General features: G+C 34.3%; 1 protein-coding gene across 1 annotated transcript in view; it reads right to left on the bottom strand.

Annotated features, from left to right (window-relative positions):
- Nucleotides 1–17,439, bottom strand: part of zbtb40 (zinc finger and BTB domain containing 40) — a 95,620-nt gene that overhangs the window by 42,448 nt on the left and 35,733 nt on the right. Inside the window, exons 6-11 of the mRNA XM_039754923.1 lie at nucleotides 15,408–15,600; nucleotides 10,861–10,997; nucleotides 10,173–10,365; nucleotides 9,664–9,800; nucleotides 9,044–9,209; nucleotides 6,494–6,529 (exon numbers count right to left, since the gene is read on the bottom strand). Coding sequence (XP_039610857.1) covers nucleotides 6,494–6,529; nucleotides 9,044–9,209; nucleotides 9,664–9,800; nucleotides 10,173–10,365; nucleotides 10,861–10,997; nucleotides 15,408–15,600 — 862 coding nt within the window. The remainder of the gene's footprint in view (nucleotides 1–6,493; nucleotides 6,530–9,043; nucleotides 9,210–9,663; nucleotides 9,801–10,172; nucleotides 10,366–10,860; nucleotides 10,998–15,407; nucleotides 15,601–17,439) is intronic.

Below are 17,439 nucleotides of genomic sequence, written 5' to 3'. Positions count from 1 at the left end.
TACTCATCATTTTCCACATCAGAACAAATGACACAGGAAAGGGTAGAAAAACTGTACTGCAAGTCACTGCATGTCCTGTGTGCTTTCCATTTAAGAGTGCAGAGATTAGAAATTTTGACTTTTAGTTCAAATTAGGATAAATGGGTAAAAGTTTATGGGAGACACTAGGACATCTTTGTGAACAGATGTCAAAATGTGTTACATTAAAAAAAAAATGAAGGGCACCAACATAATAAGAAATCAAATGAGTGACTTAGTCAAGAACTGTTAAAATTAAAAGGATGGGAGAGTTTAGAAAAGGCAAAAATGTAAAGATTCAAAGAATAATATTGATAGAAATATAAAATATAACTCTAAAACTACCAGCCAGCAGCAAAACAGCAAATGTAAATCAGTAAAAGTCAAAAAATTAAATTATCATAATTTTACTGTGTACTACAAATGAAGCAAATAAACTAATGTTATACTTAGCCACATAAAAATATGTGGCTATACGCAAGTCTGTGATGGCCAGTGTGATTTTACACGCTGTGGTGTGCATCACTTCAAGAGAGGACCACCAAATCAACAAGATAATTAAAATTTCAGACACAATTATATAGTCTATACTATAGAACCCATTACACCAATGCAGCTAATAATGTGAAACATGTAACATATAACAATAACATAAATCAAGTTTGCCCAAATGTAAACAGGGGAAAACCAAATTCAAAAGCACTGGGATGGGAATATGATGATGTAATTATTGATGACAAAAATGAATAAAAAATTTAAAACACTAGAATCCCTGAAGCCTATGAAAAAAGTTGTAATACCGGGCCACCTTAACTTCCTTTGCACCTCTTCATCTGCGTCTTTGTTTTGCAAATTCTGTCAATGAACAAATTAGGACAAAATTCTACATATGGTGATGTTTACGGGGCAGCAAGGTTATTTTAAATCTACATATATACAATGCTGAATAAGCTCTGTCCAAAATTTATAAGGGGAGCCAATCTTCCTTGAGTGAGTATGGAATTAAGAAAGAAATTACAGATGAAAAAATTGATTTATAATGAATACAAGTAAAACAACACTAGTGTTACCAGTAGGGTTTATGAGCACATGAAAGTAAAAGTGAAAAGGGAAATTAAAAATGAAAAAAGGCAGTTCCACAAAAATATTACTGAAAATGCAAAGGTCAATCCCCAGAGCTTATTTCAATATTTAAGCAGCAAGGGAACAGTCAAAGAGAAGATATTTAAAAAAAAAAAACAGTAAGAGGAATAAAATATGCAGTAAATGAAGCAGAAGCTCTAAATTCATAGTCTTCTGAAACCTTCACCTGTGAAGAAGCTGACAGTCTAGTAACTATAGGGAATATTAATGAAATAAGCACAAAGTATTAAGTATCAGATAACATTTAGTCAAGAGTGCTGAAGAAAGTTTTAGATTACATAAACTCTTAACACTTATTTTTCAGAAATCATTACATTCTGGGAAACTTTCTAAAGACTAGAATCTAGCAAATATTATCCCACTATACACAAAGTGATCTGGTTAATCCCTCAAATTCTATGCTAAACATCTTAAAACTCATAGTAGGGATGTTAACTGAAGCAATCATTAAATGCAAAATTGAAAATTATCTACTTAAAAAAAAACAAAAAGTATTATCAAACAGTTACCATAGGCTTAGTCAAGAAGTTTATGTTCCATCAAATGCATTTGTTTTGAGGGGCACATATAATTTTGTTTATCTTGACTTTCACAAAGCTTTTAAAGGTTACAAGATTTTGAACTTGCAATGCTAGCCAATTGTGGAAATGGGAGCGAAATGCTTCATCTTCAGCGCTCGAAGCAAAGGTGACGTTGTGGCAAAGGTTTTGTGAATTAGGTGATGTTAAAGCGGCATTCTACAGGGAATAGTGCTTAGACCTCTGCCCTTTTTAAATTACAGTATGTAAATGATCTACATAAAAAAAAACTAAAAAGCTCATTAAGCTTACAGATGACACTAAACTAGGCAGAACATTCTTATCCTAATATTCTTACAGACAGACCTGGGCACAATTCTCAGTTGGGCAAATACTGTACTGTATGAGCCAGATGAAGTATATAATTTAAATGTAAGCCTTTACACAAAGGAAGTATATTAGGTTTATCTACACAATAGTGGAGTCTGAAACCTGAAGTTATACCATATTAAGATAACCTGGGAGCTTCAGTGGAATTACTACTGTCACCCAAATAGTGTACAAAGAGAACACACAAAGCTAATACAATGTCAGGTTACATAGCATGGAGCGTCAACTAGAAATCAAGATGAGTTATGCGTAAATTGTTCTGCACATTTGTAGAACCTTATTATAAATAGTGCATGCATGTTTGATCTCTATTTTACAAACATATATTCCAGTACTAGGTAAAATAAGGAGAATAAAAACTAGACTTATTCTAGGAGTGAGGGTATGAACAATGAGGATAGAGTGAAGGTGTTGAGTAATTTTACTAACTAATTTTGAGCAAAAAAGTATATTATATATATATATATAAATATATATATATATATTTATATTTATATTTATATTATATTATATTATATTATAATATAATATAATATAATATAATATATACATACACATATACACACACATATATACATACATACATACATACACATACATTTTTTAGGTAATCTTACACATAACGTTAAAGTGACAGAACAACCTAATATATGCATTGTATACTACACAAATGGAAATTCAAACTCATGAAATGTGAAGCATACAGTATTAGTGTGTACTGTGAACAATTCACTCCTGGAGTGCAAAGCTTTGGTGTTTAGGTGATTACACAATACCTTCACAAAGTATTCACAACCACATCACTTTTTACAACAATTTATTTCGTGTACAGCCCAAAAAAAAAAAAAAAATCACACAAGGATTGCCTCATTGGGCTTTAATGGGTTTGTTTTTGACAGCACCCTCCAGCATTGGCTACCTAACAAGACAAGAGAAAATGCAATATCCCCCCAAACAAAAAAACCCTTGTAAGGAAAAACAAACTGGAAGAAATCTTGGGAAAGACAATTCAGGTAGGATGGACGTGCAATGAGCATGAAGAAATGGGGTAAATACAGTACACAAGACAGAACACCTACCTCAGAAATATAATGCAAAAATACAAACTACATCATACAAGGTATAATATAAGAATAGATTACACCACTCACTGTACACATTTTGCAGCGTGAGCCTTATTCTAAAATTGTTTAAATTCATGTTGTACCTTATCAAGCAATAAATACTTCATACCACAGAGTGACAAAGCGAAAACAAGGTCCTAGAAATGTCTGCAGATTTATTAACACAATTATGTTGACAGAAGTATTCAGACCCTTTCCTTGGTAGTTTGTTGAAGCACCTTTGGCACGATTATGGCCAGCAGTCTTGTTAGGTATGATGCAACAAGTGACACCTGAATCTGGAATGGTTCTTCTATTTCTCTCTGCATATCCTCTCAAGGTCCGTTAGATTGGATGGAGACGATCAGTGGACAGCTGTTTTATGGTCTCTCCACACTTGTTCAATTGGATTCAAGTCTGGGTTCTGGATGGGTCATTCAAGAACATTCACAGAGATGTCCCTAAGTCACTCGTGTGTTGTCTTTGTTTTGATTTTACAGTCATTGTTCTGTTGGAAGGTGAACCTTCAACACTCTGAGGTCCAGAGTGCTCTGGAGCTGGTTTTCTTTAAGGATATCTCTTTTCTTTACTCCATTTAGCTCCTCAACCCTGACTTATCTCCGTGCTCCTGACGCAAAAAATAACCCCATAGAATGATGATGCCACCACCATGCTTTAATGTTGGAACAGTATTGCTCAGGAGATGAGTGGTGCCTGGTTTCCTCCAGATGTGACACTTGGAAGTGATGCTAAACAGTTAGATTTGGGTTTCTTCAGACCAAAGAATCTTATTTCTCAATGTCCAAGAGTCCTTTTGGAAACATTTTACAAGCTCCAACTGGGCCTTCATGTATAATCTGTCCAGTCTGCCAGATTATCAGACTGTCGCAGTGGTGGCCGTCCTTTTGGCAGTTCTCCCATCTCCACAAACGTTCTGTGGTTGAGTGGTCAGCTCTAAAAAAGGTTGTGGTTATTCCAAACTTTTTCCATTTAAGAATTATAGAGCTCACTGTGTTCCTGAGAACTTTCAATGCTGAAGAATTTTTTGGCATTCCCCTGATCTGCGCCTCAACACAATCCTATCTCTAAACTCTACAGGCAATGCCTTCAACCTCATAGCTTCGGTTTTGCACTAATAAACATTGTCAGCTATGGAACCTTCAACAGACAGGTGTGTACATTTGCAAATCATATCTAATCAAATGAACACTGGTGGACTCCAAATAAGGTGTAGAAACATCTCAACAATGAATATAGAATGGGATGCAAGTAAGCTAACTTTCAAGTGTCACAGCAAAGGGTCTGAATACTTGTTTCAATAGGACATTTCAGTTTTTCGTCTTAATAAATTTGCAAAAATTCCAGATATCCTGCTTTTGCTTTGTCATTCTGAGGTATTTACTGCTGTTTGTTAACTAAAAATATTAATTTAAATGATTTCAGCATAAGCCTGCAACATAATATGTGAAAAAAGTGAAAGGATCCGAGTAATTTCTGAAGGCATTATACAACAATTAGCAAAAACATTAAAACCACTGAGAGATGAAGTGAATAACATTGGATATATTGTTATAATGGCAGCTGGATTTACTTATAAGTTTAGAGATACAATTTTCATTTGGTTGACTGAACACTGAGAATGAGGTGACTAGTGAAGGAACCAAGGCAATGACTAACAATCAGTCACTCTCGAGATTATAAGAGAAGCCAATTGCTGTTGAATATTTGCAATTTTGGAGTAAAAGAATTCCAAAAAATAAGAACAGCACTCACCAGAATTTGAGATTAAGTGGTGGTTTCTGGAGTCTTAATTAACCTAGTCACTGTAGAAAAAAGTGCTCTATTTTTTCCTGCACTAATGATGTGTGAATAATATGCATATTTAGAAGCAGAGGGGGCATTTTTGTAATGCAGTTAGGTGTTCAGAGTACATGTTACTATCTACAATGAGCTCAATTCTTTTGAATAAACCATAGGCCCATGGCATTGAGTTGACAGATTTCAGATGTAAACCAGGGAGCAGTATGAATAAATGAGGCAGTCCATGTTTTTAAAAGGAGCTAAACTATTAAGATTGTAAGATAAACAAGCATTGTACTGATTCACTAATTGTGCAGATGAAGCATTTGAAATTGAACTTGCATAAAACTTAATCTAGTAAAGTTCTCTGGATGAACCTTCTTCACGCTACAAAATGACATGACTTGCTGACACTTTGATTTCTTGAGTGGCAGTTAAGTGTTAAATACCATAATTTTATGACCTGAAATGGGTAGCTCAGCTGAGGTAAGATTACATAGTGGATACTATAGCAATTGACCAGGTCTAGAATATGTCCATGTTATGAGATAGAAAGTTTTCATATCGAGTTAAACCAAAACAATCCAGCATTAAATTAGAATCTTTGATAAAAATATTGGAAGGAATATCAAACTGAAAATTAAAATGACCATCTAGAATCATATTAGGAGTCATTACACTCCAGAGAAGTTAAAACAGCTGAGAGCTCTGTAATACAAAGATTTGATGGCTTGGGGAGTCTGTACAAAACAGCAATAATTAAATAGATGAAGGTCCACAAAGTTTGACAGCTAGCAATGGAAGAGAAGACTGATCAGCGAGAGAAAGAACAGATAGCTTTATATTATCACGATATACCAATGTAACAGGACTCAAACCCTGAGGTACGGAGTTTACAGATGTAAACAAACCCCAGCGGAACTGCTTGATTGAGATGGATAAAGTCATTATGGTTCAGCCAAGTCTCTGTGAGGCGTAAAAAGTCTACCTTGTATTCTATAATAAAATTCTGGACCACTGGGGCTTTGTTAGTGATAGACTGAATGTTGAATATGAAGCATGTATACTCCAGCGACGTTTTCAGTGTTTTTCATTGTTAGTTAGAAGGTTTTGAATGGTGATTAGGAGACCAGAAAGAGTGAACAGTCTTTCTGTTTTCCTCATCGAAAAGGAAATTATGACAAGATACATGGTGTATGTATCTTGAATGCCTGAGTATGTCAAGCTGATGCAGAAGATCAGCAGTCAGCTCATAAATTGTCCAAAAAATCGATAAAGTCCATCAGGGTGAGTACTTCAGTAAAGTAGAAGAGATGGTAGTGAGCAGTAAGGTGGAGAAAGTAATCCATGATGGCAGTTTAATTAGAATTTAAATAATTATAAATCCAACAAGCAACATTAATAGTGTGGCTATGCCAGGATGCCTTTTATGGACTTGGACTATAATTGTTACAAACTGCTTTTGTAATTATTAGTGAAAACTTCTTAAGTGATAGAAAAAAACAGATGAAGAAAACTTACCATCTTCAGCTGAATTAGGTTGTTCTACAGCACAGCCTACAAAAACAAAATGGGAAAACATCATAAGACATGTTTATGTAAAATATCATTAGTGGGTCACCTGACCATGAGGTATGCTAATACTCTGGATGACTGCTAAACCTCAATAAAAGACATTTACCAGCACACCTGGCTCCAGACCAAAATATTAAAGGTCGTGCCTGAAATAATGGGGGGTATGATGTGATAAATCTCAGAAATCCAAAAGTAACATTATACCTGCTACCACAGGTGGGGGAGCTTAGCACGGCTAAATGATCCCCTGGACCCAAACCAGCTTGCCACCCTCTATTACGTCCCTACCATGAAAAGTCTGATCAACTGTCAGTACTCCTGCTGCCAGTTTACAAGCATACTGAAACAGGAGTTGCTGACAAGTAAAATGGTACAAAGTTGAACTAAAAGAATCCCAGAATAAACATGTTTTTACAGTTTTGCCTTTTTGTTGATTAAAAACATATAAATACAGTTAATAGCTAAATAATTGAAAAAGGTAATACAATTTAAATTTTAGATTAAAATTAGCTATGCAGAACTAAATGGCCTGTTCTCATCAAAATATTTCTTGCATTCTCCATCATGGGCCATTGTTATGGTGTATACAATCTGTACATTTTGGTTTCCATTATATTTTGTTCAAGACAAGACAACAGATGAAATTAACAAATTAAAGCAGGTTTTCTTCCCTTACACCTTACTTTTATAACACTTGTTCATAGCTTCGTGCTAATTTGGTTTTATAGCCTGGGAAAGGATGCTGAGCTGATACCTCAGGCTATTGATGGATGGACATCTGGAACAACAATTTGCTTTATAGCCTAGGACAGGAAGAACTACTGATGCCTCCGAGTACATCAAAGGTTTTGTTGTGTGGGAAAACGGACATTGAATTAATTCATCAATCATTTGGACAGCCAGCCAATCAGGTGCATGTGTTGTGAAACCAAGGCTTGACATTTCATAATAAATATGCCTTGGTTTGGAAAGAAGGAGAGAAGCAAAGGGAGAAGAAAGAGAAGCAAAGGGAGAAGAAGAAAGAAGAAGAGGAACGGACGAAGACGGCCCTGGTCGTCAGAAAGGCATCATGAACATCGATTGCTAAATCAAACGCCTCCCTGGGACATTCATCCTTGTCATCTGTAACTTTTCGTAAGCTTTTTCTAAAGACTATATATATTCAGACTTTCCTATCACTACCTATTTTCTAGTATTCTTTGTTCTTGTGGTATTATTATTATTCTTGTAATAAATACCATGCTGCTTTTAACTTTCAATGCTTTGTCTTAATGTCTAGAGTGATTGAAGTAATAAGTTAGATTTCTTTGAGCACCTGGTGACAGCCAGATTTTGCCATTATTTCTGTGCTGCGAGGTTTATATGGCTGAGAGTGAAGAGCGCTATACTCAACAGAAGGAACAAATATGAGAAAGAAGGTATTCTTGGCTGATGAATGGCCTATAGTCAAGAGTGCTGAGTCTTTGTATGTTTAAATGTATTCTTGTAGACCAAAAGTAATATTTAGGTCTGAGATATCACTAAAACATTGTATTGTTGTTCGTGCCGAAAATAAGTAAGTCTCTTGAAGTGCTGAATGACAGGCTGTTATTCCTATAGCACTTGTGTGGTTTAAAGTGCTAAGGGTTAATCAGCGTGTGTGTGTCATTCATGGAGCACTGTTGTGGTTAGGGTCTGTGTGTGTGTTTATCTATGTGTGTGTGTGTTCATCTTAAAGTGCAACAGTAGACCAACCCGATAACGAACTTGATGAGAACCCTTACCCTTGAGGAAACAGGTAAAAGGGCAAGTGGAGGGAAATACCACGATAATACAGCCATTATCACCATTTTAACAGCAATATGTTGGGATACATCAGATAATCAAGTGGCTTCTCAGCTTCTTCCAAGAGGATGATTTGCTCAGCAGCCTACATATTATCCCTAGTAATGGCATCAAATTTAGTCTATTCATTATACGTATGCACCATACAAAAGGGTAAACATCCAAACCAGAAAATAGCACAGCATAAATATTCTCAAATCCACTTAATACTATTCTGGATCAGAGGGGCCAAGTCCGTCTTAGCAGTATTACGCTCATGGCAGGAAACAGCCTTGGATAGCACACTAGTCAATTACAGAGGCAACTCACACACACATTCATGGTTACAAAGAGCAAATTTAGAATCATTAACTAGAAGAGAACATGATTGATCTTAGAAAAGCACTGATACCATGCAAAAATGTATTTTTTGACTGCAAGTACCACACCATGATTATACGGTTCTTCTCAAGTATAGTTTGTGGATGCTACCAGCGGTTTGTTTTCAATCTCACAGATTCTTTTCACACCAACATTGTTTCCTTATGACTGGTCTTCTTTTTTACTGCACACAGACATATGTGCAACTTTGATGACACTAACACTAAAACACATAGACATCCAGAATAAAAACTTTAGATTTAGGATATGAACCCCTTTGTTTCCTAGTCATTTACCTGTTTGATCCACCTCATTGCTCCAGCTCATCAATCACAGGAACAAGCTGTGGATAAAATTCCCTAAGGACACATGCAATTCTATAGAAAGACAGGGCAGACATGGACCTTTCCTCAAGTATTTTGCAAACAAGAGTTTTGAGAAATTCTTTGGGATCTTCTTTCTTTAAACATTTTATTGCCTAAAAAAGAGAAGAAACTATTTTAAGTCATGTAATTTAACTTGCTTAAGTCAAAAGTGTTTATATTTGAACAATCAATAGTTCAATTAAACTTGCAACAATTCATTTTGGAATGTGTTAAAAATACAGTACAGGTCTCTTTGTGGGACTGTTTCATTACAGTGAGAAGACAAAAAAATAAATAAATGCATGTAAATTGCTGCACTTGACATTCAGACACCTGCAGGAACTTTGTTTAAAGAGTACAATGGACAGGTAATATATAGTCACAACAGTCTGCTGGTTTATTATTTTATTCAGAATTGTAACAGCAAAGAATTTTAAAAATTCTCATCTAATGCCAGATAAACAAAAAACTGAAGTATCTACTAGATTAGTTACTATGAACAATGATTATTAGATTTGTGCTGATAAACCTCTCCATTTTCCTTTGTATGTAAGAACTCTACTGTACCTCAATAACTTCATTTGAAAGACTCTCTGATCCTTCTCCTTTAGAATCTAGTTGAGTACAAAGATTATTAAGAGTCTCTGTGATCAACTCCTTGTACTTCAACAAGACCTCCAGCGCTTTGTTCTCCTTGCATAAAACTATTTAAAAACAAAATAACAACAACTGTGTTAGAAAAATCAGAAGCCACGTTAAATCCCTGTTTTTTATTACAAAGGTACATGCATTTGTGATGTACAGTTTGCAACCCAATAAACATGTTTGTTATGACATTGTGGAAATAAAAAAAAAAATTACGTGCATGAATACAATTTTCCTAAAGTACATTCCAGAAATCAATATAAAAAATACTGCATTTTAACCCAAGGAAGATTAAGCAACCCTAAATGAACTGTTTAATGAAAGCTAGGTTTTTTCCCACATCGTCAGTGACACAGATTCTGATTTCCTTCAGTCCTATCACATATTTGAAAAACTATGAAGCTTATGTAAAATAAAAAATGTAGATTTACCTGCACTGATGAGCTTTTCGGCCTCTGGTTCCTTTTTCATTTCTTCTATTAGCAAATCTAGTGCTGGAATTTGGCTTCTTATTCTTAGAAGTATTTTCCACAATGACAGTGTTTGAATTCTGCTCTCCTGTACAACTACAGGTATCACCTTGCCAAAATCATCCAGATCTTTCTCCAATGCTTTCTTCATTAACTGCAAACAGATGACAGGAAATATTTGGTATATGATCAAATCTGGATATTTTCACCAGACAAGGTAAAGGTTAGTAGTCCAACTAGAAGGACAATTGCTTTACAAATGTAACACCAGTTTCCTTTTCTGTGGAATAATGGGGTTTATTCAAACAAAGAATTGTAATTATTTATGTGGTCATCCAAAGTGACTTCTATAGCCTGTAGTGTTCTCAAATGACCATAGTACTGTACATAGCAAGTTTTCATAACATTTTATAAAAGTATATTTTTATCTCAGAAAGGACAAGGAGTAACATTTTAGGCTTTTTCCATAACATTTGTCACAGTCATCCATTAGCAAAACAGTAAGTCACCACAAGTGGACATCTATAACATATGGCCTGAATTATAACCATATTCCTCTGAGTGCACCACATCAATTAAAATTCTGCATATATCAGGTTTGAATCATGCCAAAAAACTGCAGATATTGTAACAGTGAAAAGCAATTCACCTCTTTCTCCTTTGCAGGAATATCTTCAGCTGCTTGGAAGCATTCAAAGAAGGTATGGGGATCTGTGAGCATTTCTGAGATGTTCTCATGGAACTTCCACCAAAGGTCTGATCCCAGTGCTTCCAGGGAGTTCTCTTCTGAAACAGGATCATCACAGTACTTCTTAAGAATGAATTTTTAATTCCTGAAAACTTCCAGTAACATTTAAATATGCTGCAAAATAAACTTTACTGAAAACAATCTGCATGCAAAGTAAACTCCTTATATACAGTGCCTACAAGATTGTAGCTTTTGTAAGTACTGTAATTGTTTGTTTTCATGAAACATCAAAGCACACAAGAGGACTTTGAAGTAACATCTCTAAGACTAGACAAATACAATGCTGGCTAAAGGAAACTAGAGACAGATATGTAGTCATTAAAAGAGGAACTTCATTTTTCATTATTAAAAATTATTCTAGTACATTGGCATCTGATGCACTTAGTTAAATCGCAAGAAAAATTATTGGTTTCTTTTTGTACACTTAATAATTCTGGAATTTCTATTATTACTGATAAGATCACTGTGCTATACTTGTGTAAAACAAGCTATAAATATAATTACAATATTACACTTTCAACAGCACAAAAACAGCACTTGTCAGGGACTACCTAGAAAACCTAAAGTCAGCATCATGATAGAGAAGACTGTGTTTTATCAGTATACTCTCTAGTACTGCTGCAAATGCTTCTAAGTCATTAGCATGGCCATACTGGTGTCCATTGCCTATGCACAGGTATTACTGTCTTCTTATGTCCACACTGGCTACATTATGATTTTAATCTGTAGCATGAGAACTCTGCAGGTTGACACACTGCAGGTTGACTTATTTTTTTGTTAAAGTAGGGGGCTTCGCTCACCAACCCCCGTGTTTGGTTTTCCAGATACACACTTGTAAGATTTTTTTTCTTTGAATTGTTGCTATATCATTAGTTTCACTTTTATTTCAGAACTGTACCATAACTTAGGATAGGTTTCTCTGTTTGGAATTTCAGCACAGACAAAGCGATCCATATCATCAGCAGTTAATATTTTTTTTTGCAAAGTAACCAATAAATGCATGCGAGTTAAACCCCGTTTTTGAAATTCTCTGACTTAAACGAATTTCCTTTTGTTTGCGTCAATGCAATCTGTGCTGTTTTTTTCTTTTGATACTGTAGCGACTGTCGTAATAAAGTGTCACAAAAGTTCTACTTTAACAATCGCCAACTGTGTAATTCCAAACACAACTTTCTAGCACCCTCTCCAACACCTCCTCGCACGGGGTCTCGCCTCCCCCTTACCGCATCAATTAGCACCCACCTATCAGTCTTCCATGCTGTACTCTGCCCTCCCGTTGCTATTTCATTAGTTTCACTTTTATTTCAGAACTTCTGTAAAAACAATATTTGGAATCTTTCGTGTCCCAATATGCTGAATCTTTTAAATGAGGTCTGTGTTTAATGACTTTGTACGATAATTTAGAATAGGTTTCTCTTTGGAATTTCAGCACAGACAAAACGATCCACATCATCAGCAGTTAATACATTTTTTGTACAGTAATCAATAAATGCTTTTGAATTAAACCCCGTTTTTGAAATTTTCTGACTTAAACTAATTTCCTTTTGTTTGCATCAATGCAATCTGTGCTATTATTTTTTTGATACTGTAGCGACTGACGTAATAAAGTGTCACAAAAAGTTCTACTTTAACAATCACCAACTGTGTAACCCCAAACACAACTTTCTAGCACCCTCTCCAACTGGTCTCATCTCCCCCTTACCGCATCAACCAGCACCCAGCTATCAGTCTGCCGTGCTGTACTCTGCCATCCCTCAATCGGACCTAACAGTCACTTAAAACGAAAAAGGCTTCAGCTTGGCTGGGACACTACAATACTTTTGCCTGTTACTGCTTTCACATTCTGTACCTTTCTCTGCATATGTATCACGCCTTGGGTCTCTTTTCTCTGTGCTGCTCTTTCTTCTTTGCTAAAGGCACAGGATCTGTGTGTGAACCATGTGACTTTACATGATTGAATGTTTTGCTGGCTGTCCATGGACTTATTTGATAAGAAGAGCGTGTCTTGCAAGAATCTTATGTTCCACGTTCCTGCGAGACGCTCTGTTGTCAGTCTTTTTTGTCTCGCGGGTCTTTAAAATGTCTTTCGAGAACTTCCGAGAAGATCACGTATCGTCACCTTGCTTTTATATTCCAGAATTTTTTTTTATATAGAGAGAGATAAAAAAATACAAAGTAAAATCTGTTACGGCCTATTTGTCATCTTGGTTAGATTTATCTAATTTTAGCATTTGTTAAGGACAGGGTGATCATTAATTAAGTGCTCATATTTAAATTCAGAGAACTGAAAGAGTGGAGGAACCTTTTGAAATTGACCATGCAATATAATTTGTATATTTTTCTTGTTACTTTAAACTTCATTCATTTGAGGGTTTTTTTTAAATCTCTTCGCAGAACATGTTACATAAAATAAGAATTAATTGGTCAACAAAGGCTGACAACATAAATGCAAAAAACAGATATGCCCTATGGGGAACAAATGTTAATATGGTACGTTCTGAAGATAATCCCCAAAACAAGTGAGGGAAGGAGCAGCAGCTGCATACTGAGACTGCTTCACAAAAGTATGTTGAAAATAATTAGTATCATTGTTAATTAAAATGAAAAAGCCCTAAAGGCTAAGTTTTCGGAATATACATATCTCAACATGTTTTTGATTTTAAGGTTTTGTTTGCAAGATTAAAGTATATAAAGAAACAGGGTTCCCTTCACTTGTGGCATTAAATAAGTCCAGCAGACTCATAAGTGTTCATATGTTCATATTTATTTCCAATTATCAATTTACAGCCAGCAGCAACAGGAATAAGGTATGGACTAGCCCTGAACGTTGAGCTATTGGATTGCAAAGCACATAAAGTTTCTCTTACAAACATATTTTCACATCATGTCACTTTTGAATTGCCTATTAACCTAAAAGTCAGTTATTTTAATCTAGAAGGAGGTAGAGGTCCACAGAAAACAATTCCTGCAAAAACACAGAGTATGCACATACTTCACGCAGAAGATAAATGAGCTTGTACTGTAATTGGAGTAGAAGTCCACTAAAGTCCAAGCTCTTTGAGGTAACAGCCCTAACTTATATGCCACCAACAGAAAATTTTGGAAAATGCACTTGCACTACATATGTGATACTAAAATATGGCACAGCAATGCTAAGACACTTTATTCGCAAATTGTATATATTTATTGCATTTTTTCAATGGCTGTGATGAAGAACTGAACACTTGTGTAACATCAGAACAAGTACAAATATCTTAAATAAATACAACAGACCTAAGAATTGATGGAGAAATATTATATTTTAATGAGTAAACAATATGCCCGACAATAAGTCTGTGATAACTTTACTGCAATTTTAACCTACATTTGTTCATTTTTGAGAAAAATATATTTACTTATATTCTGTGCTGCCACAGTGGCCTTAAGCATCAAAAGTCGCTTTCTTTTTATTATCGCTATATCTCTTTTATAAAGCATCCCTCCAAATGTCCAAAGACTGTTTCTCTTCTGAGACACCACCATTTTTAATTGATAAATGGAAGAAGTTAAACTTCCAGTAGGTAAAGTTGATATTAATATTAGCAAGTGAATTGTATAACCTTTTTAATGAATACAAAAATACTGTATTTGAAAGACAAAATATTTTCTCATTTATCAGATACCATTTGATTTGCAATTATACCTATCCCTTTAATGGCTGTTTACTGTTTGGAGTAACAACAGAAGGGATAAGATAATGCAAAGATAAATCTATGGTCCATGTCCTACACTGCCCATGCATCTATTTATATGGCCCAATTAGAAAATTCTTAATTAATCATCTCCAACTCAATGGGAAAGCAATTGCAAACAAAAACTAGAAAAAATCCCTTTATCTTTGCAAAGAATGGTACAAAGACTTTAGCAACAATTTTCTACTTCTGCTCTTGAATAAGCCTGCAAGGCCACTGCCTCTGTTTTGTTTTTCTTTAGATTTCTTACTCTTTGTAATATCCTATTAAGGGATAATTTTCTTCACAATGGCACAGTCGATATTTAAGTGTTGATTACATTTAATATACTTTAATTATTAGTAGTGACTGCATGTTTTAAATTATTTTTTTACATAGGTTTTATTGAGATAAAAGATCTCAAACTATTAAAAATTAAGCAATATTTTAGTTAGCTGCATTAAATTGGATTTTATTTTTAAATCATTCATAAAGACAAATGTTTGTAATCTTCAAGTGGTATTCATATAGACCAGTTGTATTCATACATTCAGTTCAATGTAGATTTAGTTAGTGTTTCAGTGACCAAATACAATATCTTTCAATAGCACAAACAATAATTTAGCATGGTTGATTAAACTGGCATTTACTAAAAATACAAAATAAAACTTTGAATAAGGCATCTTAATCATAAAAATGGAATGACAGTATGTCAACTTTACACAGTGTAACACCAACCTGCCTTTCTTTGTTGCATCCACTCTTCTTTCAGTTGCTTCAGCTGCTCCTGGAGGCCAGGACACTCGTTTGTCACCATACATAGCAGCTTCAAAAGGCCTTTCTTGTCCAAAGCGTCCTCCACATTCACTTTATTTAAAATGCTGCTAATGGCCTGTTCATAGGACACATCTTTGCAGCATTCCAGAACAACCTATATTATAAATTGTAATAAAAAAATAAATAATTAAGCAACCAAATAAATGAATTCACAAAATTAAATCAGTCATCAAAGCTGAAATGTTTCAGAATGTATTATTAGTACCTTTTGATTATACTTTATACATCTATTTTCAACCATCACTTTAAGCTTTTTTTAAATTAAGAAGAATTATTTTACCCAAACATTTTAAAACTATTTAAAATCTTCAGCATTAAAAAAAAAAATCAGAAACAATAAAAGGCCATACAAGCAAGGTGGCAATAGCTATTCTTTATTTAGTTTCAGAAGAGTTAACAATTCCACCTTCTAAAGCTGGGATCTTTCTCTGCATCATCAGGCACAAGGAACGAAGCAATTCTGCATACAATATGATGTCAGTCCATTACAAGTCATGTTTACACATTTTATATATTATATATATATATATATATATATATATATATATATATATATATATATATATATATATATATATATATATATATATATATATATATATATATATATATATATATATATATATATATATATATATATATATATATATATATATATATATATATATATATATATATATATATATATATATATATATATATATATATATATATATATACAGTATAGGCTTACAGTTATTCATATGGAAAAAATATGGGGGTTATGATAACTGCAACATCTTTATGAATTCAATATCTTTATTAACTACATTACTTCAAAAAATATCACAATGGCACAGAGTACATAGGTACAATCTTGTAAGTGCTCAAATTACCTACAACATAAATCATAGTTAAGGATGCAAAATAATAACAATAAGAAGAAGGATACAAATAAGAAGACAAATAATAGAAATAAATCATACAATAATGAATAATTATAATAATAAATAATAATAGGAGGATAAACTCTTGCATACTCACAACTGTAAATCTACCTTTGCCCACATATATATTTGCACACACATGGGTCAAATCCCATATTAGGGAATACTGAAGTAACAAACTTTTCAGAATAACAAATACTTTTTGTTGGCCCAAACATATGTTCATACAACTTCATGTTTCTTAAATGAATTTTGTTTTAATTATATGTAAATATCAAAATAACAAATGTTTTTTCAACCAAAAATGGCCATCAAAGATAATAATGCGATGCAAAAATTACTTAATACTGCACCTACATTTTCCCCCCTGAATCTTGAGAACCCTGCAATAAGCAGTCTGTTGAGAAATTTCTGGTCTCTGGCAATCTGAGTGTGGCTCAGCCTAAAGTATAGGCATGACATCATAAACATAGCAGAACTCTGAATCAGTGCTCCTCCTAGTGTCCATGTAGGTAGTTGTGTTGTGTGCAGATACTATACGGTTTGAGTTTCATAGCGATTCTCAAAGTTTTCTTTGAGATGAACTAAAACAGTGAGAAATGGCATCAGTTTACGCTGAAATAAAAATGACAGACTTTTCAAATAAAATATTTTTTGCAGTTTAAGCAGCTCTGTTTTTTATAAAGGCATTGTCAAACTTTGGTCACACATTTGCACAAGAGACAGGAAGGCGAGTCCAGGTTCCCAGAATCCCTGAAGCCTATGAAAAGGCCGTAATGCCAGGCCACTTTAAAATCCTTCGCACCTCTTTATCAGCGTCTTTGTTTTGCAAATGTGTCAATCAGCACAAGCAGCAAGCAGCTTGCAATCCCATCCCCCACCGATACAGCTGAAATTCTCCCAGTTCAAGTCTGTTTATCTGGGTGTGAAGAGCCTACAGTTGTATAGGGTAAATAATATATAATTATTTGGAATACATACATTTTATGTGTGTTCCATGTCTACAA

The sequence above is a fragment of the Polypterus senegalus genome, chromosome 6 (assembly GCF_016835505.1).
Source record: "Polypterus senegalus isolate Bchr_013 chromosome 6, ASM1683550v1, whole genome shotgun sequence".
In the NCBI taxonomy this organism is placed as follows: Eukaryota; Metazoa; Chordata; class Cladistia; order Polypteriformes; family Polypteridae; genus Polypterus; species Polypterus senegalus.
Note: the sequence above shows the minus strand (reverse complement) of the source record. Positions and strands in the feature narration are given on the sequence as shown.